We start from the raw sequence: 25599 nt of genomic DNA on the forward strand, positions 1-25599 counted from the left end.
CCCCCCCTCTCTCTCTGTCTGTCTGTCTCTCCCCCCCCCTCTCTCTCTGTCTGTCTCTCCCCCCCCCTCTCTCTCTGTCTGTCTGTCTCCTCCCCCCCTCTCTCTCTGTCTGTCTGTCTCCCCCCCCTCTCTCTCTGTTCTGTCTCTCCCCCCCCCTCTCTCTGTCTGTTCTCCCCCCCCTTCTTCTCTCTGGTCTGTCTTGCTCTCTACCCACCCTCTCTCTGTTCTTCCCCCCCTCTCTCTGTCTCTCCCCCCCCACCCTCTCTCTCTGTCTGTATGTCTCTCCCCCCCCCCTCTCTCTGTCTCTCCCCCCCCTCTCTCTCTGTTGTCTGTTCTCTCCCCCCCCCCCTATCTATCTCTATGTCTCTCCCCACCCTCTCCACTCTGTCTGTCTGTCTCTCCCCCCCCCCTCTCTCTCATTTACTGCTGAAGACTTTATTAACATGGCAAGTTAAATTGACTTATATTGTCAAAGTATCTCTCTCTTTCTCTCGTTCTCTCTGTCTCCTTGTGCCCTATGTGTTTATAGGCCTGGGTAACAGAGAGATGAAGAGGGGGAGAGAGGGAAGTTGTTTGTGATTTGATAGTGTTCATTGAGACGCCAGAGTCGAGAATAATGTTTTTATGAATAGGGAGGGAGGAGAGGAAAGCGAGGGAGGAGAGAACAGCTGCCTGCCAGACCAGTTGGCACTAGATGGAAATTGTAAAAAAATATATACTCTTCAGTTGTTTTTATAAGCACCATTAAATAGAGCTGAGGCTAGCACTCTGCTACCCCCCCCCCCCCCCCCCCACACACACACACACACCATCTACCCCTAAAGCCCAGCCTCTCTTACCATTACGTAGGAAGCAACATGATTTCTCAGAGCACGGTTTAATTAAAAACCTGTTGATTGGCTCTTTAGATAATCAGACCTGTTGATTGGCTCTTTAGATGATCAGACCTGTTGATTGACCCTTTCGATAATCCGACCTGTTGATTGGCTCTTCAGATAAGGGCTCCTGAGTGGCACAACGGTCTAAGGCACTGCATCTCAGTGCTAGAGGTGTCACCACAGACCCTGGTTTGATTCCAGGCTGTATCACAACCGGCCGTGAATGGGAGTCCCATAATTGGCCAGGCATCGTCAGGGTTTGGACAGGCTGCCATTGTAAATAAGAATTTGTTCTTAACTGACTTACCTCGTTAAATAAAATAAACAATCAGACCTATTACTTGGCTCTTTAGATAATCAGACCTGTTGATTGGCTCTTTAGATAATCACACCTGTTTCCCATAAACAAAAGCTCTGTTTGTGTTTGACTGGTTTTACTAGCTGTTACCATTCAGTCCAACAACACTTGACGTGCTGTGTGTGTGTGTGTGTGTGTGTGTGTGTGTACTCACTCCGAGGCTCGCGGGGTCCGTCCACGGTGACTTTAATGGCTCGATGGTATGTTGCTACTTGAGGAGGGTTGGTGAACACTGTGATGGTCAGCGTGAAGCTCTTTCCTTTGGGAACATCAGACACACTGAGTCAGAGGAGGACAATCACCTGCATTCACTACTTAATTCACCACCATCTTGATTCAACAGTAAGTCATGGTACCCTAGTTGGGAAGAGATTTTCGATGTACCGATTCCATGGCACATATTTATAAACTGTTAATAAACTGATACGCCAAACGACGCCAGAATCAAAACACTTTAAAAAATAAATATTATACAACATTTTTGTAACCATTTTTGTAACCAATAGAATGTTTGATATAGTGGGGATACAACCCAGCTCTGCAGATGTGGATGTGAAGCGACAGAATCATGTGTTGTTTCGGTATTTTCATGTGTAACTTGTTTTTGGTCCAGAAACATTTACTTGGAGTTAAGTCTGCAAATAGCACTGCAGGGTGATCTGAAAAGTCATAGTCAATCGATCAATAATATAATAATACTCTTAGCAAAATGTTTATCTTCAATTTAACGGAGAGATCTGTAGAAACTATGAAAATAAAAAGGTTCAGAAACATCACAGCACAGTTGAAAAAATATATGGCACATAAACTCATAAACAAAAAAAGAAATGTCCTCCCACTGTCAACTGTGTATATTTTCAGCAACCTTCACATGTGTAAATATTTGTATGAACATAACAAGATTCAACAACTGAGACATAAATTGAACAAGTTCCACAGACATGTGACTAACAGAAATGGAATAATGTGTCTCTGAACAAAGGGGGGTTCAAAATCAAAAGTAACAGTCAGTATCTGCTGTGGCCACCAGCTGCATTAAGTACTGCAGTGCATCTCCTCCTCATGGACTGCACCATATTTGCCAGTTATTGCTGTGAGATGTTACCCCACTCTTCCACCAAGGCACCGGCAAGCTCCCAAACATTTCACCCTCCAATCTAACAGGTCCCAGACATCTGTGGGGGGAATGGCCCTAGCCCTCACCCTCCAATCTAACAGGTCCCAGACGTGCTCAATGGGATTGAGATCCAGGTTCTTCACTGACCATGGCAGAACACTGACATTCCTGTCTTGCAGGAAATCACGCACAGAACGAGCAATATGACTGGTGGCATTGTCATGCTGGAGGGTTATGTCAGGATGAGCCTGCAGGAAGGGTACCACGTGAGATTGCCTGCAATGACAGACCCTTCACCTCCAAATCAATCCCGCTCCAGAGTACAGGCCTCGGTGTAACACTCAGTCCTTCAACGATAAACGCAAATGCGACCATCACCCCTGGTGAGACAAAACCGCGACTCGTCAGTGAAGAGCACTTTTTGCCAGTCCTGTCTGGTCCGGTGGGTTTGTGCCCATAGGTGACGTTGTTGCTGGTGATGTCTGGTGAGGACCTGCCTTACAACAGGCTCTCAGCCCATTGCAAACAGTCTGACCACTGATGGAGGGATTGTGCCTTCCTGGTGTAACTCGGGCAGTTGATGTTGCCATCCTGTACCTGTCCCGCAGGTGTGATGTTCGGATGTACCGATCCTGTGCAGGTGTTGTTCCACTTGGTCTGCCACTGCGAGGATGATCAGCTGTCCGTCCTGTCTCCCTGTTGCACTGTCTTAGGCGTCTCACAGTACGGACATTGCAATTTATTGCCCTGGCCACATCTGCAGTCCTCATGCCTCCTTGCAGCATGCCTAAGGCACGTTCACGCAGATGAGCAGGGACCATGGGCATCATTCTTTTGATGTTTTTCAGTCAGTAGAAAGGCCTCTTTAGTGTCCTAAGTTTTCATAACTGTGACCTTAATTGTCTACCGTCTGTAAGATGTTAGTGTCTTAACAACCGTTCCACAGGTGCATGTTCATTCATTGCATGGGGAAACAGTGTTCAAACACTTTACAATGAAGATCTGTGAAGTTATTTGGATTTTTACAAATTATCTTTGAAAGACAGGGACGTACATTTTTTTTGCTGACTTTAGAAATCTAAACTGTCTTCAGGGATGGGAGGGGTTGAATGGAGCTGAATATATAGGATACATGATACAGTAGGATATAGGAGTAGGATGGGAGGGGTTGAATGGAGCTGAAGGGTGGGACTAAAACCAACAACTCAGGTAAAATATAGCAGGTATAAACTGGAAGTAAAAGCCTAAATGTTGTTGTCCATTAGTTTACTCCCATTAGGGGAGGGCTGGTAGAGTTATGGGGAAAATAACAGAGTATATTTAATTAGTTTGTTTATTCTCATTAGGGGAGAGCTGGTAGAGTTATGGGGAAAATAACAGAGTATATTTAATTAGTTTATTCTCATTAGGGGAGGGCTGGTAGAGGTATGGGGAAAATAACAGAGTATATTTAATTAGTTTATTCTCATTAGGGGAGGGCTGGTAGAGGTATGGGGAAAATAACAGAGTATATTTAATTAGTTTATTCTCATTAGGGGAGGGCTGGTAGAGGTATGGGGAAAATAACAGAGTATATTTAATTAGTTTATTCTCATTAGGGGAGGGCTGGTAGAGGTATGGGGAAAATAACAGAGTATATTTAATTAGTTTATTCTCATTAGGGGAGGGCTGGTAGAGGTATGGGGAAAATAACAGAGTATATTTAATTAGTTTATTCTCATTAGGGGAGGGCTGGTAGAGTTATGGGGAAAATAACAGAGTATATTTAATTAGTTTATTCTCATTAGGGGAGGGCTGGTAGAGGTATGGGGAAAATAACAGAGTATATTTAATTAGTTTATTCTCATTAGGGGAGGGCTGGTAGAGGTATGGGGAAAATAACAGAGTATATTTAATTAGTTTATTCTCATTAGGGGAGGGCTGGTAGAGGTATGGGGAAAATAACAGAGTATATTTAATTAGTTTATTCTCATTAGGGGAGGGCTGGTAGAGGTATGGGGAAAAATAACAGAGTATATTTAATTAGTTTATTCTCATTAGGGGAGGGCTGGTAGAGGTATGGGGAAAATAACAGAGTATATTTAATTAGTTTATTCTCATTAGGGGAGGGCTGGTAGAGGTATGGGGAAAATAACAGAGTATATTTAATTAGTTTATTCTCATTAGGGGAGGGCTGGTAGAGGTATGGGGAAAATAACAGAGTATATTTAATTAGTTTATTCTCATTAGGGGAGGGCTGGTAGAGTTATGGGGAAAATAACAGAGTATATTTAATTAGTTTATTCTCATTAGGGGAGGGCTGGTAGAGGTATGGGGAAAATAACAGAGTATATTTAATTAGTTTATTCTCATTAGGGGAGGGCTGGTAGAGGTATGGGGAAAATAACAGAGTATATTTAATTAGTTTATTCTCATTAGGGGAGGGCTGGTAGAGGTATGGGGAAAATAACAGAGTATATTTAATTAGTTTATTCTCATTAGGGGAGGGCTGGTAGAGGTATGGGGAAAAATAACAGAGTATATTTAATTAGTTTATTCTCATTAGGGGAGGGCTGGTAGAGGTATGGGGAAAATAACAGAGTATATTTAATTAGTTTATTCTCATTAGGGGAGGGCTGGTAGAGGTATGGGGAAAATAACAGAGTATATTTAATTAGTTTATTCTCATTAGGGGATGGCTGGTAGAGGTATGGGGAAAATAACAGAGTATATTTAATTAGTTTATTCTCATTAGGGGAGGGCTGGTAGAGTTATGGGGAAAATAACAGAGTATATTTAATTAGTTTATTCTCATTAGGGGAGGGCTGGTAGAGGTATGGGGAAAATAACAGAGTATATTTAATTAGTTTATTCTCATTAGGGGAGGGCTGGTAGAGGTATGGGGAAAATAACAGAGTATATTTAATTAGTTTATTCTCATTAGGGGAGGGCTGGTAAAGTTATGGGGAAAAAACAGAGTATATTTAATTAGTTTATTCTCATTAGGGGAGGGCTGGTAGAGTTATGGGGAAAAAACAGAGTACATTTAATTAGTTTATTCTCATTAGGGGAGGGCTGGTAGAGGTATGGGGAAAATAACAGAGTATATTTAATTAGTTTATTCTCATTAGGGGAGGGCTGGTAGAGGTATGGGGAAAATAACAGAGTATATTTAATTAGTTTATTCTCATTAGGGGAGGGCTGGTAAAGTTATGGGGAAAAAACAGAGTATATTTAATTAGTTTATTCTCATTAGGGGAGGGCTGGTAGAGTTATGGGGAAAATAACAGAGTATATTTAATTAGTTTATTCTCATTAGGGGAGGGCTGGTAGAGGTATGGGGAAAATAACAGAGTATATTTAATTAGTTTATTCTCATTAGGGGAGGGCTGGTAGAGTTATGGGGAAAATAACAGAGTATATTTAATTAGTTTATTCTCATTAGGGGAGGGCTGGTAGAGGTATGGGGAAAATAACAGAGTATATTTAATTAGTTTATTCTCATTAGGGGAGGGCTGGTAGAGGTATGGGGAAAATAACAGAGTATATTTAATTAGTTTATTCTCATTAGGGGAGGGCTGGTAGAGGTATGGGGAAAATAACAGAGTATATTTAATTAGTTTATTCTCATTAGGGGAGGGCTGGTAGAGTTATGGGGAAAAACAGAGTATATTTAATTAGTTTATTCTCATTAGGGGAGGGCTGGTAGAGGTATGGGGAAAAACAGAGTATATTTAATTAGTTTATTCTCATTAGGGGAGGGCTGGTAGAGTTATGGGGAAAATAACAGAGTATATTTAATTAGTTTATTCTCATTAGGGGAGGGCTGGTAGAGTTATGGGGAAAAACAGAGTATATTTAATTAGTTTATTCTCATTAGGGGAGGGCTGGTAGAGGTATGGGGAAAATAACAGAGTATATTTAATTAGTTTATTCTCATTAGGGGAGGGCTGGTAGAGGTATGGGGAAAATAACAGAGTATATTTAATTAGTTTATTCTCATTAGGGGAGGGCTGGTAGAGGTATGGGGAAAATAACAGAGTATATTTAATTAGTTTATTCTCATTAGGGGAGGGCTGGTAGAGGTATGGGAAAATAACAGAGTATATTTAATTAGTTTATTCTCATTAGGGGAGGGCTGGTAGAGGTATGGGGAAAATAACAGAGTATATTTAATTAGTTTATTCTCATTAGGGGAGGGCTGGTAGAGGTATGGGGAAAATAACAGAGTATATTTAATTAGTTTATTCTCATTAGGGGAGGGCTGGTAGAGGTATGGGGAAAATAACAGAGTATATTTAATTAGTTTATTCTCATTAGGGGAGGGCTGGTAGAGGTATGGGGAAAATAACAGAGTATATTTAATTAGTTTATTCTCATTAGGGGAGGGCTGGTAGAGGTATGGGGAAAATAACAGAGTATATTTAATTAGTTTATTCTCATTAGGGGAGGGCTGGTAGAGGTATGGGGAAAATAACAGAGTATATTTAATTAGTTTATTCTCATTAGGGGAGGGCTGGTAGAGTTATGGGGAAAATAACAGAGTATATTTAATTAGTTTATTCTCATTAGGGGAGGGCTGGTAGAGTTATGGGGAAAAAACAGAGTACATTTAATTAGTTTATTCTCATTAGGGGAGGGCTGGTAGAGGTATGGGGAAAAAACAGAGTATATTTAATTAGTTTATTCTCATTAGGGGAGGGCTGGTAGAGGTATGGGGAAAATAACAGAGTATATTTAATTAGTTTATTCTCATTAGGGGAGGGCTGGTAGAGTTATGGGGAAAATAACAGAGTATATTTAATTAGTTTATTCTCATTAGGGGAGGGCTGGTAGAGGTATGGGGAAAATAACAGAGTATATTTAATTAGTTTATTCTCATTAGGGGAGGGCTGGTAGAGGTATGGGGAAAATAACAGAGTATATTTAATTAGTTTATTCTCATTAGGGGAGGGCTGGTAGAGGTATGGGGAAAATAACAGAGTATATTTAATTAGTTTATTCTCATTAGGGGAGGGCTGGTAGAGGTATGGGGAAAATAACAGAGTATATTTAATTAGTTTATTCTCATTAGGGGAGGGCTGGTAGAGGTATGGGGAAAATAACAGAGTATATTTAATTAGTTTATTCTCATTAGGGGAGGGCTGGTAGAGGTATGGGGAAAATAACAGAGTATATTTAATTAGTTTATTCTCATTAGGGGAGGGCTGGTAGAGGTATGGGGAAAATAACAGAGTATATTTAATTAGTTTATTCTCATTAGGGGAGGGCTGGTAGAGGTATGGGGAAAATAACAGAGTATATTTAATTAGTTTATTCTCATTAGGGGAGGGCTGGTAGAGGTATGGGGAAAATAACAGAGTATATTTAATTAGTTTATTCTCATTAGGGGAGGGCTGGTAGAGTTATGGGGAAAATAACAGAGTATATTTAATTAGTTTATTCTCATTAGGGGAGGGCTGGTAGAGGTATGGGGAAAATAACAGAGTACATAAACATATAGATAAAGATATATATACACATCGTTGTTTTTTAAAGGAACACGATAGGAATAATACGGGAGCTATATGAGTAAAATCAGACTGATGTAGGAGAGGAGAAATATAGCAGAAATGTTTTTTAAATTTATTTATCCTTTATTTAACTAGGCAAGTCAGTTAAGAACAAATTCTTATTTTCAATGACGGCCTATGTTATGTCTGTTTGTACCTGTGTTAGTGTGTATGTTATGTCTGTTTGTACCTGTGTTAGTGTGTATGTTATGTCTGTTTGTACCTGTGTTAGTGTGTATGTTATGTCTGTTTGTACCTGTGTTAGTGTGTGTGTTATGTCTGTTTGTACCTGTGTTAGTGTGTGTGTTATGTCTGTTTGTACCTGTGTTAGTGTGTGTGTTATGGCTGTTTGTACCTGTGTTAGTGTGTATGTTATGTCTGTTTGTACCTGTGTTAGTGTGTGTGTTATGTCTGTTTGTACCTGTGTTAGTGTGTGTGTTATGTCTGTTTGTACCTGTGTTAGTGTGTGTGTTATGTCTGTTTGTACCTGTGTTAGTGTGTGTGTTATGTCTGTTTGTACCTGTGTTAGTGTGTATGTTATGTCTGTTTGTACCTGTGTTAGTGTGTATGTTATGTCTGTTTGTACCTGTGTTAGTGTGTATGTTATGTCTGTTTGTACCTGTGTTAGTGACTCTTCACAATCCCCCACAATCCCCCTTCACAATCAATGTTCCATAAGGTGTATTTGTTTCTGTTTTGTAAATCTGATTGTACTGCTTGCATGACTTACTTGATGTTACATGTAGCCATGGCTCTCCATAGTACTGTGGAATAGAGTTACATGTAGTCATGGCTCTATGTAGTACAGTGGAATAGAGTTACATGTAGCCGTGGCTCTCCGTAGTACAGTGGAATAGAGTTACATGTAGTCATGGCTCTATGTAGTACTGTGGAATAGAGTTACATGTAGTCATGGCTCTATGTAGTACTGCGGAATAGAGTTCCATGTAGTCATGGCTCTATGTAGTACAGTGGAATAGAGTTACATGTAGTCATGGCTCTATGTAGTACTGTGGAATAGAGTTACATGTAGTCATGGCTCCATGTAGTGCTGTAGAATAGAGTTCCATGTAGTCATGGCTCTATGTAGTACTGTGGAATAGAGTTCCATGTAGTCATGGCTCTATGTAGTACTGTGGAATAGATTCCATGTAGTCATGGCTCTATGTAGTACTGTGGAATAGAGTTCCATGTAGTCATGGCTCTATGTAGTACTGTGGAATAGAGTTCCATGTAGCCATGGCTCTCCGTAGTACTGTGGAATAGAGTTCCATGTAGCCATGGCTCTCCGTAGTACTGTGGAATAGAGTTTCATGTAGCCATGGCTCTCCGTAGTACTGTGTCTGTTCTGGACATGGAAATGTCTTGAGTCAATTAGTAAATAAATTCAGGAGGAGAAATTTGCCTGAAAAGTCTTATAATAAGATGCATGGACTCTGTGTGAAATAATAGTGTTTAATTAACATGATTTTTGAATGACTACCTCATCTCTGTACCCCACACATACAAGTATCTGTAAGGTCCCTCAGTAGAGCAGTGAATTTCAAACAGATTCAAACACAAAGATCAAGGAGGTTTTCCATTGGCTCCCAAAGAAGGGCATCGATTGGTAGGTGGGTAAAAATATAAAAAGAGGACATTGAAATGAATCCCTTTGAGCATGGTGAAATTATTCATTACACTTTGGATGGTGTATCAATACTCCCAGTCACTATAAAGATACAGGCATCCTTCCTAACTCAGTTGCCGGAGAGGAAGGAAACCACTCAGGGATTTCACCATGAGGCCAATGGTGACTTAAAAACAGTGATCAGAGAGAACTGAGGATGGATCAACAACATTGTAGTTACTCCACCATACTAATCTAAATGACAGAGTGAAAAGAAGGAAGCCTGTACAGAATAAAAAGATTCCAAAATGTCATCCTGTTTGCAACAAGGCAATAATGTAATACTGCAAAATATGTGGCAAAGCAATACATTTTTTGTACTGAATACAAATTGTTATGTTTGAGAAAAATCAAATAAAACACATTACTCAGTAAACACTTAATATTTTCAAGCATAGTTGTGGCTGCATCATGTTATGGGTATGCTTGTAATAGTCAAGGACTTGAGATTTTCAGGATAAAAAAGAAACAGAATGGAGCTATGCACAGGCAAAATCCTAGAGGAAAACCTGGTTGTCTGCTTTCCCCCAGGAGAATAACCCACCTTTCAGCAGGACAATAACCTAAAACACAAGGTCAAATCTACACTGGAGTTGCTTACCAAGATGACAGGGAATGTTCCTGAGTGGCCGAGTAACAGTTTTGACATTCTACTTAAAAATCTATGGCAAGACCTGAAAATGGTTGTCTAGCAATGATCAACAACCAATTTGACAGAGCTTGAATTTAAAAAAAAGAATAATGACCAAATGTTGCACAATCCAGGTGTGGAAAGCTCTTAGAGACTTACCCAGAAAGACTCACAGCTGTAATCGCTGCCAAAGGTGCTTCAGACTCATGGGTGGGAAGACTAAATAAATGAGATATTTCTGTATTTCATTATCAATAAGTTGTCTAAAAACATGTTTTCACTTTGTCATTATGAGGTATGATGTGTAGATGGGTGAACATTTTTTAAACATTCAGAACATTGAAGCATTTTACCAGATATAGTAACATTGATATATAGATGTAGACCCTAACTGTGGCCGCTGTGGCCTAAATTCAGATAGATACAGTGCATTTGGAAAGTATTCAGACCCCTTGAATATTTCCACATTTTGTTGAGTTAAAGCCTTATTCTAAAATTGATTAAATAGTTCGTTTTTCTCCTCATCAATCTACTCACAATACACCATAATGTCAAGAAAAAACTGATTTTTAGAACATTTTGCAAATGTATAAAAATATATATTTTTTTTTACATAAATATTCAGACCCTTTACTCAGTGCTTTATTGAAGCACCTTTGGCAACAATAACAGACTCGAGTCTTCTAGAAGCTTAGCACACCTGTATTTGGTGAGTTTCTCCCATTCTTCTCTGCAGATCCTCTCTGTCAATTTTAAAGGGCAAAAAATGTGCTTTTCTTTCAAAAACTACGGACATTCTAAGTGACTCCAATCTTTTGAACGGTAGTGTATGTGGTCAACAGCATGTGGTCAACAGTATGTGGTCAACAGCATGTGGTCAACAGTATGTGGTCAACAGCATGTGGTCAACAGTATGTGGTCAACAGCATGTTGTCAACAGGTCAACAGCATGTGGTCAACAGCATGTGGTCAACAGCATGTGGTCAACAGTATGTGGTCAACAGTATGTGGTCAACAGCATGTGGTCAACAGCATGTTGTCAACAGGTCAACAGTATGTGGTCAACAGTATGTGGTCAACAGCATGTGGTCAACAGTATGTGGTCAACAGTATGTGGTCAACAGCATGTGGTCAACAGCATGTTGTCAACAGGTCAACAGCATGTGGTCAACAGCATGTGGTCAACAGCATGTGGTCAACAGTATGTGGTCAACAGTATGTGGTCAACAGCATGTGGTCAACAGCATGTGGTCAACAGCATGTTGTCAACAGGTCAACAGTATGTGGTCAACAGTATGTGGTCAACAGCATGTGGTCAACAGTATGTGGTCAACAGTATGTGGTCAACAGCATGTGGTCAACAGCATGTTGTCAACAGGTCAACAGCATGTGGTCAACAGTATGTGGTCAACAGTATGTGGTCAACAGTATGTGATCAACAGCATGTGGTCAACAGTATGCGGTCAACAGTATGTGGTCAACAGCATGTGGTCAACAGTATGTGGTCAACAGTATGTGGTCAACAGCATGTGGTCAACAGCATGTTGTCAACAGGTCAACAGTATGTGGTCAACAGTATGTGGTCAACAGCATGTGGTCAACAGTATGTGGTCAACAGTATGTGGCCAACAGTATGTGGTCAACAGCATGTGGTCAACAGCATGTTGTCAACAGGTCAACAGCATGTGGTCAACAGCATGTGGTCAACAGTATGTGGTCAACAGTATGTGGTCAACAGTATGTGGTCAACAGCATGTTGTCAACAGGTCAACAGTATGTGGTCAACAGCATGTGGTCCACAGTATGTGGTCAACAGGTCAACAGTATGTGGTCAACAGCATGTGGTCAACAGTATGTGGTCAACAGCATGTGGTCAACAGCATGTTGTCAACAGGTCAACAGCATGTGGTCAACAGCATGTGGTCAACAGCATGTTGTCAACAGGTCAACAGTATGTGGTCAACATCATGTTGTCAACAGGTCAACAGTATGTGGTCAACAGCATGTGGTCAACAGCATGTGGTCAACAGCATGTTGTCAACAGGTCAACAGTATGTGGTCAACAGCATGTTGTCAACAGGTCAACAGTATGTGGTCAACAGCATGTTGTCAACAGGTCAACAGTATGTGGTCAACAGCATGTTGTCAACAGTATGTGGTCAACAGCATGTTGTCAACAGGTCAACAGTATGTGGTCAACAGGTCAACAGTATGTGGTCAACAGCATGTTGTCAACAGGTCAACAGTATGTGGTCAACAGCATGTGGTCAAAAGCATGTTGTCAACAGGTCAACAGTATGTGGTCAACAGCATGTTGTCAACAGGTCAACAACAGCCAGTTGTCAACAGGTCAACAGTATTTGGTCAACAGTATGTTGTCAACCGCATGTGGTCAACAGCTTGTGGTCAACAGGTCAACAGTATGTGGTCAACAGCATGTTGTCAACAGGTCAACAGTATTTGGTCAACAGTATGTGGTCAACAGCATGTTGTCAACAGGTCAACAACAGCATGTTGTCAACCGGTCAACAGTATTTGGTCAACAGTATGTTGTCAACCGCATGTGGTCAACAGCATGTTGTCAACAGGTCAACAGTATTTGGTCAACAGTATGTTGTCAACCGCATGTGGTCAACAGTATTTGGTCAACAGCATGTTGTCAACAGGTCAACAGTATTTGGTCAACAGCATGTGGTCAACAGCATGTGGTCAACAGCATGTGGTCAACAGTATGTGGTCAACAGCATGTGGTCAACAGTATGTGGTCAACAGCATGTGGCCAACGGCATGTGGTCAACAGTATGTGGTCTACAGGTCAACAGCATGTGGTCAACAGCATGTGGTCAACAGTATGTGGTCAACAGTATGTGGTCAACAGTATGTTGTCAACAGCATGTGGTCAACAGTATGTGGTCAACAGTATGTTGTCAACAGCATGTGGTCAACACTATGTGGTCCACAGCATGTGGTCAACAGTATGTGGTCAACAGCATGTGGTCAACAGTATGTGGTCAACAGTATGTGGTCTACAGTATGTGGTCTACAGTATGTGGTCAACAGTATGTGGTCAACAGCATGTGGTCATCAGCATGTGGTCAACAGTATGTGGTCTACAGGTCAACAACATGTGGTCAACCGCATGTGGTCAACAGTATGTGGTCAACATGTCCACAGTTTGTGTTCAACAGTATGTGGTCAACAGTATGTGTTCTACACTATGTGGTTAACAGCTTTGAGGTCAACAGCATGTGGTCAACTGAATGTGGTCAACAGCATGAAGTCAACAGAATGTGGTCAACAGCATGAGGTCAACAGTACGTGGTCAACAGCATGTGGTCAACAGTACGTGGTCAACAGCTTTGCGGTCAACAGAAGGTGATCAACAGTATACTTTCAACAGGTTAATAGTATGTGGTCAACAGTATGTGGTCAACAGGTCAACAGTATGTGGACAACAGTATGTGGTCAACAATATGTGGTCAACAGCTTTGCGGTCAACGGTATGTGGTCAACAGCATGTAGTCAACAGCATGTGATCAACAGGTCAACAGTATGTGGTCAACAGGTCAACAGTATGTGGTCAACAGGTCAACAGTATGTGGTCAACAGCATGTGGTCAACAGTATGTGATCAACAGGTCAACACAATGTGGTCAACAGTATGTGGTCAACAGGTCAACAGTATGTGGTCAACAGGTCAACAGTATGTGGTCAACAGTATGTGGTCAACAGGTCAACAGTATTTGGTCAACAGGTCAACAATATGTGGTCAACAGTATATAGTCAAGACTATGTGGTCGACAGAATGTGGTCAACAGCATGTGGTCAACAGTATTTGATCTACAGGTCAACAGCATGTGGTCGACAGAACGTGGTCAACAGCTCATCACAGTATGTGGTCAACAGTATGTGGTCAACAGCATGTGGTCAACACTATGTGGTCAACAGGTCAACAGTATGTGGTCAACAGTTCAACAGAATGTGGTCAACAGAATGTGGTCAACAGTATGTGGTCAACAGCATGTGGTCAACACTATGTGGTCAACAGGTCAACAGTATGTGGTCAACAGTTCAACAGGATGTGGTCAACAGAATGTGGTCAACAGTATGTGGTTAACACTATGTGATCAACATGTCAACAGTATTTGTTCAGCAGTATGTGGTCAACACTATGTGGTCAACAGGTCAACAGTATGTGGTCAACAGTATGTGGTCCACACGTCAACAGTATGTGGTCAACAGTATGTGGTTAACATCTTTGCGGTCAACAGTATGTGGTCAATAGTATATTGTCAACAGTATATAGTCAACCGTATGTGGTCACATGTCAACAGTATGTGGTCACATATCAACAGTATGTGGTCAAAAGTATGTGGTCAACAGTATGTGGTCAAAAGGTCAACAGTATATTGTCAACAGTATGTGGTCAACCGTATGTGGTCAACAGTGTGTGGTCAACAGGTCAACAGTATGTGGTCTACAGGTCAATAGTATGTGGTCTACAGGTCAATAGTATGTTGTCAACAGCATGTGGTCAACAGCATGTGGTCAACAGTATGTGGTCTACAGGACAACAGTATGTGGTCACATGTCAACAGTATGTGGTCACATGTCAACAGTATGTGGTCAACAGTTTGTGGTCAACAGTATGTGGTCAACATGTCAACAGTACGTTGTCAATAGGTGAACAGTATGTGGTCAACAGTATGTGGTCAACAGGTCAACAGTATGTGGTCAACAGATCAACAGTATGTGGTCAACAGATCAACAGTATGTGGTCAACAGTATGTGGTCCACAGTATGTGGTCAACAGGTCAACAGTTTGTGGTCAACAGATCAACAGTAGGTGGTCAACAGTATGTGGTCCACACATCAACAGTATGTGGTCAACATGTCAACAGTATGTTGTCAATAGGTGAACAGTATGTGGTGAACAGTCTGTGGTCAACAGGTCAACAGGTCAACAGTATTTGGTCAACAGTATGTTGTCAACCGCATGTGGTCAACAGTATTTGGTCAACAGCATGTTGTCAACAGGTCAACAGTATTTGGTCAACAGCATGTGGTCAACAGCATGTGGTCAACAGCATGTGGTCAACAGTATGTGGTCAACAGCATGTGGTCAACAGTATGTGGTCAACAGCATGTGGCCAACGGCATGTGGTCAACAGTATGTGGTCTACAGGTCAACAGCATGTGGTCAACAGCATGTGGTCAACAGTATGTGGTCAACAGTATGTGGTCAACAGTATGTTGTCAACAGCATGTGGTCAACAGTATGTGGTCAACAGTATGTTGTCAACAGCATGTGGTCAACACTATGTGGTCCACAGCATGTGGTCAACAGTATGTGGTCAACAGCATGTGGTCAACAGTATGTGGTCAACAGTATGTGGTCTACAGTATGTGGTCTACAGTATGTGGTCAACAGTATGTGGTCAACAGCATGTGGTCATCAGCATGTGGTCAACAGTATGTGGTCTACAGGTCAACAACATGTGGTCAACCGCATGTGGTCAACAGTATGTGGTCAACATGTCCACAGTTTGTGTTCAACAGTATGTGGTCAACAGTATGTGTTCTACACTATGTGGTTAACAGCTTTGAGGTCAACAGCATGTGGTCAACTGAATGTGGTCAACAGCATGAAGTCAACAGAATGTGGTCAACAGCATGAGGTCAACAGTACGTGGTCAACAGCATGTGGTCAACAGTACGTGGTCAACAGCTTTGCGGTCAACAGAAGGTGATCAACAGTATACTTTCAACAGGTTAATAGTATGTGGTCAACAGTATGTGGTCAACAGGTCAACAGTATGTGGACAACAGTATGTGGTCAACAATATGTGGTCAACAGCTTTGCGGTCAACGGTATGTGGTCAACAGCATGTAGTCAACAGCATGTGATCAACAGGTCAACAGTATGTGGTCAACAGGTCAACAGTATGTGGTCAACAGGTCAACAGTATGTGGTCAACAGCATGTGGTCAACAGTATGTGATCAACAGGTCAACACAATGTGGTCAACAGTATGTGGTCAACAGGTCAACAGTATGTGGTCAACAGGTCAACAGTATGTGGTCAACAGTATGTGGTCAACAGGTCAACAGTATTTGGTCAACAGGTCAACAATATGTGGTCAACAGTATATAGTCAAGACTATGTGGTCGACAGAATGTGGTCAACAGCATGTGGTCAACAGTATTTGATCTACAGGTCAACAGCATGTGGTCGACAGAACGTGGTCAACAGCTCATCACAGTATGTGGTCAACAGTATGTGGTCAACAGCATGTGGTCAACACTATGTGGTCAACAGGTCAACAGTATGTGGTCAACAGTTCAACAGGATGTGGTCAACAGAATGTGGTCAACAGTATGTGGTTAACACTATGTGATCAACATGTCAACAGTATTTGTTCAGCAGTATGTGGTCAACACTATGTGGTCAACAGGTCAACAGTATGTGGTCAACAGTATGTGGTCCACACGTCAACAGTATGTGGTCAACAGTATGTGGTTAACATCTTTGCGGTCAACAGTATGTGGTCAATAGTATATTGTCAACAGTATATAGTCAACCGTATGTGGTCACATATCAACAGTATGTGGTCAAAAGTATGTGGTCAACAGTATGTGGTCAAAAGGTCAACAGTATATTGTCAACAGTATGTGGTCAACCGTATGTGGTCAACAGTGTGTGGTCAACAGGTCAACAGTATGTGGTCTACAGGTCAATAGTATGTGGTCTACAGGTCAATAGTATGTTGTCAACAGCATGTGGTCAACAGCATGTGGTCAACAGTATGTGGTCTACAGGACAACAGTATGTGGTCACATGTCAACAGTATGTGGTCACATGTCAACAGTATGTGGTCAACAGTTTGTGGTCAACAGTATGTGGTCAACATGTCAACAGTACGTTGTCAATAGGTGAACAGTATGTGGTCAACAGTATGTGGTCAACAGATCAACAGTATGTGGTCAACAGATCAACAGTATGTGGTCAACAGTATGTGGTCCACAGTATGTGGTCAACAGGTCAACAGTTTGTGGTCAACAGATCAACAGTAGGTGGTCAACAGTATGTGGTCCACACATCAACAGTATGTGGTCAACATGTCAACAGTACGTTGTCAATAGGTGAACAGTATGTGGTGAACAGTCTGTGGTCAACAGGTCAACAGGTCAACAGTATGTGGTCAACACGTCAACAGTATGTGGTCAACAGGTCAACAGTATGTGGTCAACAGTATGTGGTCAACATGTCAACAGTATGTGGTCGACAGTATGTGGTCAACAGGTCAACACGTCAACAGTATGTGGTCAACAGGTCAACAATATGTGGTCAACAGGTCAACAGTATGTGGTCAACAGGTCAACAGTATGTGGTCAACAGGTCAACAGTATGTGGTCAACATGTCAACAGTATGTGGTCCACAGTATGTGGTCAACAGGTCAACAGTTTGTGGTCAACAGATCAACAGTAGGTGGTCAACAGTATGTGGTCCACACATCAACAGTATGTGGTCAACATGTCAACAGTACGTTGTCAATGGTGAACAGTATGTGGTGAACAGTCTGTGGTCAACAGGTCAACAGGTCAACAGTATGTGGTCAACAGGTCAACACGTCAACAGTATGTGGTCAACAGGTCAACAGTATGTGGTCAACAGTATGTGGTCAACATGTCAACAGTATGTGGTCGACAGTATGTGGTCAACAGGTCAACACGTCAACAGTATGTGGTCAACAGGTCAACAATATGTGGTCAACAGGTCAACAGTATGTGGTCAACAGGTCAACAGTATGTGGTCAACATGTCAACTGTATGTGGTCAACAGGTCAACAATATGTGGTCAACAGTATGTGGTCAACATGTCAACAGTATGTGGTTAAAATATTTGCGGTCAACAGTATGTGGTCAACAGGTCAATCATATATTGTCAACAGTATATGGTCAACAGTATGTGGTCAACATGTCAACAGTATGTGGTCAACAGGTCAACAGTATGTGGTCAACTCGGTATGACCCTTGGGTATTCATGTGCAGAACATTACTATAGTCCAACAAAGGCTAAATAGTGGCTGCAACAAGGTATTTTCTAGCTTAAAATGAATCCAAAACTAAAGAAAAGCCCAGATTAAGTTTAAGCTTTTTAGTGGGCTGTTGAACGTGGCTTGTTTTGCTGAGTGACTAGCTGAGGCAGACTAGGGGCTTGTTTTGCTGAATGACTATCTGAGGCAGCCTATGGGCTTGTTTTGCTGAGTGAGTATCTGAGGCAGACTAGGGGCTTGTTTTGCTGAGTGACTATCTGAGGCAGACTAGGGGCTTGTTTTGCTGAGTGACTATCTGAGGCAGACTAGGCGCTTGTTTTGCTGAGTGACTATCTGAGGCAGACTAGGGGCTTGTTTTGCTGAGTGACTATCTGAGGCAGACTAGGGGCTTGTTTTCTTGATCTAATAATAATGACTTATAGACAGTTGAAGTCAGAAGTTTACATACACTTAACTTGGAGTCATTAACTCTTTTTTCAACCACTCCACACATTTCTTGTTAATTAACAAACTATAGTTTTGACAAGTCGGTTAGGACATCTACTTCACAGACAGATTATTTCACTTATAATTCACTGTATAACGATTCCAGTGGGTCAGAAGTTTACATACACTAAGTTGACTGTGCCTTTAAACAGCTTGGAAAATTCCAGAAAATTATGTTGAAATTATGTTTGGAGAAAGGGGAGGCTTACAAGCCCGAAGAACACCATCCCAACCGTGAAGCACGGGGGTGGCTGCATCATGTTGTGGGCGTGCTTTGCTGCAGGAGGGACTGGTGCACTTCACAAAATAGATGGCTTCATGAGGAGTAAAAATTACGTGGATATACTGAAGCAACGTCTCAAGACATCAGTCAAGAAGTTGAAGCTTGGTCGCAAATGGGTCTTCCAAATGGACAATGACCCCAAGCATACTTCCAAAGTTGTGGCAAAATGGCTAAAGGACAACAAAGTCAAGGTATTGGAGTGGCCATCACAAAGCCCTCACCTCAATCCTATAGAAAATTTGTGGGCAGAGCTGAAAGAGCGTGTGCGAGCAAGGAGGCCTACAAACCGGACTCCGTTACACCAGCTCTGTCAGGAGGAATGGGCCAAAATGCACCCAACTTATTGTGGGAAGCTTGTGGAAGGCTACCCGGAACATTTGAGGAAATGCTCCCAAATACTAATTGAGTGTATGTAAACTTCTGACCCACTGGGAATGTGATGAAATAAAAGCTGAAATAAATAATTCTCTCTACTATTATTCTGACGTTTCACATTCTTAAAATAAAGTGCTGATCCTAACTGACCTAAGACAGGGAATTTTTACCTAGGATTAAATGTCCGGAATTGAGAAAAACTGAGTTTAAATGTATTTGGCTAAGGTGTATGTAAACTTCCGACTTCAACTGTACGTAGATATGAAGATATAGACACTAACATGCGGCCTACATTCAGTTAGATATAGATCCAGCATATTAACATATAGGTGTAGATAGTATAAACACTAACATGCGGCCTACATTCTGTTAGATATAGATCCAGATAGTATAGACACTGACCCCGTCCACTGCGGCCCACGAAGCGCAGGTCGTTAAAGCGAGCCACCTGGTTCTTCATCACTCCCGATGCGTTCCGCAGCTCGGCCGAGTAGTTCTCATCGTTCCCCGCCATCACCGTTACGACCGTCCCATCAGTCACCTCTCCCAACCCCACAACCTGGAGAGGATTGGATGCTGGGATGTCATAGATGACTAAGCACAGAACGGAGCCTCCACACAAAATGGTACCTAACTTTCCTTTGATACCTTAGCCTTTTTTTTGGGGGGGGGGGGTCGTTTCTCCTGATGTGTTAAGAAGGGATTTGCCTATTAGGTGGATTCAGCTTGAGTTCAGACCAGTTTCGACAGCTGAATATGTCTGAAACTGTTTTGGGGTGAAATAACTCATTAGATTGCTCATTATAATGACCTGATACTAGGAGAAACTGAATATAACCTGATACTGGGAGAAAATAAAACTAACCTGATACTGGGAGAAACTAAAACTAACCTGATACTGGGAGAAACTAAAACTAACCTGATACTGGGAGAAACTAAAACTAACCTGATACTGGGAGAAACTGAAACTAACCGGATACTGGGAGAAACTAAAACTAACCTGATACTGGGAGAAACTGAAACTAACCTGATACTGGGAGAAACTAAAACTAACCTGATACTGGGAGAAACTAAAACTAACCTGATACTGGGAGAAACTGAATCTAACCTGGTACTGGGAGAAACTGAAACTAACCTGATACTGGGAGAAACTGAAACTAACCTGATACTGGGAGAAACTAAAACTAACCTGATACTGGGAGAAAATAAAACTAACCTGATACTGGGAGAAACTGAATCTAACCTGATACTGGGAGAAAATAAAACTAACCTGATACTGGGAGAAACTAAAACTAACCGGATACTGGGAGAAACTGAATATAACCTGATACTGGGAGAAACTGAATATAACCTGATACTGGGAGAAATTAAAACTAACCTGATACTGGGAGAAACTGAATATAGCCTGATACTGGGAGAAACTGAAACGAACCTGATACTGGGAGAAAATAAAACTAACCTGATACTGGGAGACACTAAAACTAACCTGATACTGGGAGAAACTGAAACTAACCTGATACTGGGAGAAACTGAAACTAACCTGATACTGGGAGAAACTAAAACTAACCTGATACTGGGAGAAACTGAAACTAACCTGATACTGGGAGAAACTGAAACTAACCTGATACTGGGAGAAACTGAAACTAACCTGATACTGGGAGAAACTAAAACTAACCTGATACTGGGAGAAACTGAAACTAACCTGATACTGGGAGAAACTGAAACTAACCTGATACTGGGAGAAACTAAAACTAACCTGATACTGGGAGAAACTGAAACTAACCTGATACTGGGAGAAACTAAAACTAACCTGATACTGGGAGAAACTGAAACTAACCTGATACTGGGAGAAACTAAAACTAACCTGATACTGGGAGAAACTAAAACTAACCTGATACTGGGAGAAACTGAAACTAACCTGATACTGGGAGAAACTAAAACTAACCTGATACTGGGAGAAACTGAAACTAACCTGATACTGGGAGAAACTGAAATAGGCAAACATTGTATTTATACTATTACTATATTACATGTATGTCACAATTCAGTTGTTTATTTTTTATTAACAGCCCAAGATAGTTTAAAGGTATAGATTTCCCTAAGGACCTTTCAAATCCAATCTCATTTTATTTATCATAAGCACATAATACAACAGGTGTAAACTTTAACAGTGAAATGCTGACTGACAAGCCCTTTCTCAACAATGCAGAGCTAAACAAGTAGGACATGTAATGATACTAGCCCTTATAGCAGTAAATAGACCCGGTAGAAAGGTGGTTGGGCTGAGGATGAGGCCTTCTCACTGACACTATATTACAATGGTTCAGTTCTACATGGGATTAATCCTATTTTTTTAATTATATATATTTTTAAATAAAACAATCGAAATCTCTTTTCAAACTTGTAATTTTTATTTTTATATATACATGTCAATATGTTCTCCATCATGTCAGTGAGTAGGACGTTTGAACATTATAGTGTGTAAACCGAGATAGCTGGAGGCTAGCTCTACCATCGGATTACAAGTGAATAAGCATCATTACAGGTGGAACTACAGCCCGCCTGTACTCTACAGGTAACAGCAATATTAATAATAAAACCATGTTAATGACCATGGGTGAAATTAGAACGTATTGCCAACACTAAAGAAATACTTAGAAACATGATCGTTTAATATACAGATGAATCTTCTATCAGTGTTAGTTATATTAATATAATTGTAAATGGTATTTGAACAACGTTCAGCAGGCTCCTTTGCGGCCTGTGATGACATTGACAACAAAAGGCCTACATTGAACGGCAAACAGGTATTCATTGGAAAAAAAATAGAAAACATTATCAGACGTAAATTATTTTATATATTATGTATTTTGTGTCTAATTGTTTTTTCGCAGCAAAATTAAAGGATGAGTTATATGAGTTTGGTGTTCCCGGTAAATGCTCTAGGCCTATATGTTAAATCAACATCCGTAATTAATGAATATATATTTACAAGGAACAGATGAAGTTGTATAATTGTGGAAAAAAATCCAGGCCTAAATTGAAATATTTAGCAATATGTTTATCAAACGCATCTATTTTCGTGTTTATTTAGGACACCGTGTATATAATGGTAGCTGTATGCCTGCATTTCATTTGATGTAATTATGTTTTCGAATTTAATTACAATTAGGACAGCAAATGTGTCAAATGTCCCTCAATTTCGAAGTTAATTTGAGTGGTGAAAAATATAATTATTTCAGTAAGCGTGAGGTGTATATCATATCTAAAGGCGCTGTGATTAATAACACCAGTCTGTCTATCTGTCTGTCTCCCAACGGCTGAGACAATAACAGAGATGTGTCATGAACATTGGTTTTAAAATATGTAGTTGATGAAAGTTAACATACACAACATGTCTTCATTTCACGCCCCGCTGCTCCCAATTATCAGCTTTACACAATAACGCTTTGTTAATTAAATCCTCTACGAAGCACGCGACTGTCTGCTCTGCTCTCCTCAATCCAAATCTGTTTAAATAAACCAGCCACATCTGCAGACCTGCTATAGCCAACACAAATATTATAGGAATAGGCCTAACACAAATTATTATTATAATTTGTAAAACTAATTTTATGGCAGAGCAATAGCCTACTATTTTATAAAACATAAACACATTAATTTTCCCGGCCCAAACCGCCCAGTACAGAAATTTAAAATAAGACGTTTTCTCCCAGTTGCTACGTAGGCCTACAACATATTTGAAGTTAAGTAGTGTAAAGGTTGTTTTACCCAGATATATTTAATATAAAATATAAATATGTATAAGGAGAGTGTATAAAGTTATAAAGATAATGTAATTTACCTTGAAGGCGACAGGCAGCGTCTTGTTGCAGCGCCAGTGAGACGGTAAAACCGAGCAGAGGAAGTTTGGGCTGTCAGTCCGGACCAGTTCCGCCGGGTGGTCCGCTATGATCTCCGCCATGCTCCGGTTCTCCTGCAGTCGCAGCCTTGGCACCGTGCTGTCTTGCTGCCCGGTCCCGGTCGGAGTGTTGAGCTCGTTCATCTTGGCCGGGACCGGCTGGAGGCTACCGGACGGCGGGCTAAACCTCCGCGTGGCGCTGGGATCTACGGGAATGCGCATTACAACAGACTAGGTTACAGCACAGCCTCTAGATACTGGAAAGAGTCAAGACCACACGCCAGTTCTCCTCTCCTCTCCTCCTTAGCGACTCAGCCAGTCTGTCTGTCTGCTCGACGCAGTTGAGAAACTTCAGCTCTCGGGACAGCGGAAAATGGGACTCGCTAAATTTCTCTCCACTGCAGAGTTCCCTGGGCGCCTCGGTGCCTCAAAATAAAACCGTCTCCAGCTACAAAACCACATCTGAACGGGCGAGTGGGATTTTTTTTTTTAGGACATATTCATTGTTAAGTCCGCGTCAAAACACCAGACCGATTTCATCATGTGTGAATTTAATTAAGTCTGATATAAAAAAAATCCAAATAATCTATAATTAACCTACTAAAAGAAACAAAACACAAAACGCTCCCTTCAGTAGTCAGCGGCTCCAGGTGCGTCTGCGGGTCTTTGTGCCAAATTGAAAAAGCCCTCGAGCCTGCGGGCGATTACATGTACAGAACACGTTCAAAGGCACGAGAATAAACGTGCGAAAACGGCTTTGAACAATCTTCTACAATGTTGTTTATTGCCAGTAGTATATATATTTCAACACAATGTACATCAGCCAAAAGTATTCCCAACCTAGCCCATGTAACACAATCTTTAATGCATTAATGTAGGCTATATGACAGGGTTAAACGGTGGTTGAATTAGATACAAGCTGTGAGTCGGTGAGATAAAGGGGTAAGTCGTCTCCATGTTTAGGTTTAGTAGCCATGATACCGTGCTGCGGAAAGGAGGCCGGGCTTCCCGGTGCCTCTTGCTGACGGTTTGTGGTTTATATAGGGTATCTATCCGGTGCCCGGCGCTTAACGTTCTGATGACACACCACGTGGTGTCTCCGGGACCTATTGGTGCCCTTCACCATCTACCAATGACCAATATGTTACCGGTTAGGTTACTAATGCTACAGAGGCCGCTCTGATGACGGGTTTAATATTAAATACATATTATAGCCTACACGTGTAACCAGTTTAACAGTTTTATGAATATCCTTGTATGATTAAAACGTCATATAACAGTGCCTACACCACGAAACCCCCAATAGAGGCACTACACGTTCTAAACAAATACATACCGAGATGCCATCCATCCGCCATACAGGCCAGGACTTTTTAACTTTACAAATGAACATTGTGGCAGTCGGGTTGATTCCCTCTCGCTGCAGTCCATCAGATCAGAGCAGGATAGTCTCCCCGCATGCCTTCTGTCGCTCAAACACGTGGCGAACTGTAAAACCATTGACATTCACATTATCTGTGGTCTTCTGTCTCTATAAATGTGTCCCCTAATGTAGACTAGTCTCGTCGTTACAATGCTTTGTCCAGGACCGAATGAAGGGAAAAGCCGCGTCAGAACTCAGACTGGAAGTGAACATGCAGGGAGCGGTGAGCTACTGAGTCACCGGCGGGCTGGGGAGGGGAGGGGAGTCAGGTAGGAAACAGACAGACAGACAGCTGGGGAGGGGAGTCAGGTAGGAAACAGACAGACAGCTGGGGAGTCAGGTAGGAAACAGACAGACAGACAGCTGGGGAGGGGAGTCAGGTAGGAAACAGACAGACAGACAGCTGGGGAGGGGAGTCAGGTAAGAAACAGACAGACAGCTGGGGAGGGGAGTCAGGTAGGAAACAGACAGACAGACAGCTGGGGAGGGGAGTCAGGTAGGAAACAGACAGACAGACAGCTGGGGAGGGGAGTCAGGTAGGAAACAGACAGACAGACCGACAGCTGGGGAGTTTAGCTACACATGGGCACAGGGTAGAGCTGTTGTACAACACAGGTATAATTTACTGTAATAGGTATTATTCTACACTATAGTATTCGCTGTACTGTAGGCTACAGTAACGTTACACTCTTATAAAAAAAGGGTTATTTGCGGATCTATATATAACATTTTGGTTCTTTGGAAGAGATTAAAGAATCCTTTATATAAAACCTATTATATATATATATATTTATACTGTATATATGCAGTGAAGGTTCTATCCATACCCCAGATTGGAATGGGGATTTTAGAGGTCAACATCTAACTAAAGCTAAATTAGTCACATCAAAC

General features: G+C 41.5%; 1 protein-coding gene across 1 annotated transcript in view; it reads right to left on the reverse strand.

The window, feature by feature from the left end:
- The window catches only part of LOC109886710 (runt-related transcription factor 2), a 104949-nt gene extending 80678 nt beyond the window's left edge, over window positions 1-24271 (reverse strand). Inside the window, exons 1-3 of the mRNA XM_031800912.1 lie at window positions 23229-24271; window positions 19787-19943; window positions 1391-1495 (exon numbers count right to left, since the gene is read on the reverse strand). Of these exons, the coding sequence (XP_031656772.1) occupies window positions 1391-1495; window positions 19787-19943; window positions 23229-23507 (541 nt within the window). The 5' untranslated portion in view covers window positions 23508-24271. The remainder of the gene's footprint in view (window positions 1-1390; window positions 1496-19786; window positions 19944-23228) is intronic.
- Window positions 24272-25599: the final 1328 nt, after the last annotated feature.

This window comes from Oncorhynchus kisutch, linkage group LG21 (genome assembly GCF_002021735.2).
Source record: "Oncorhynchus kisutch isolate 150728-3 linkage group LG21, Okis_V2, whole genome shotgun sequence".
In the NCBI taxonomy this organism is placed as follows: Eukaryota; Metazoa; Chordata; class Actinopteri; order Salmoniformes; family Salmonidae; genus Oncorhynchus; species Oncorhynchus kisutch.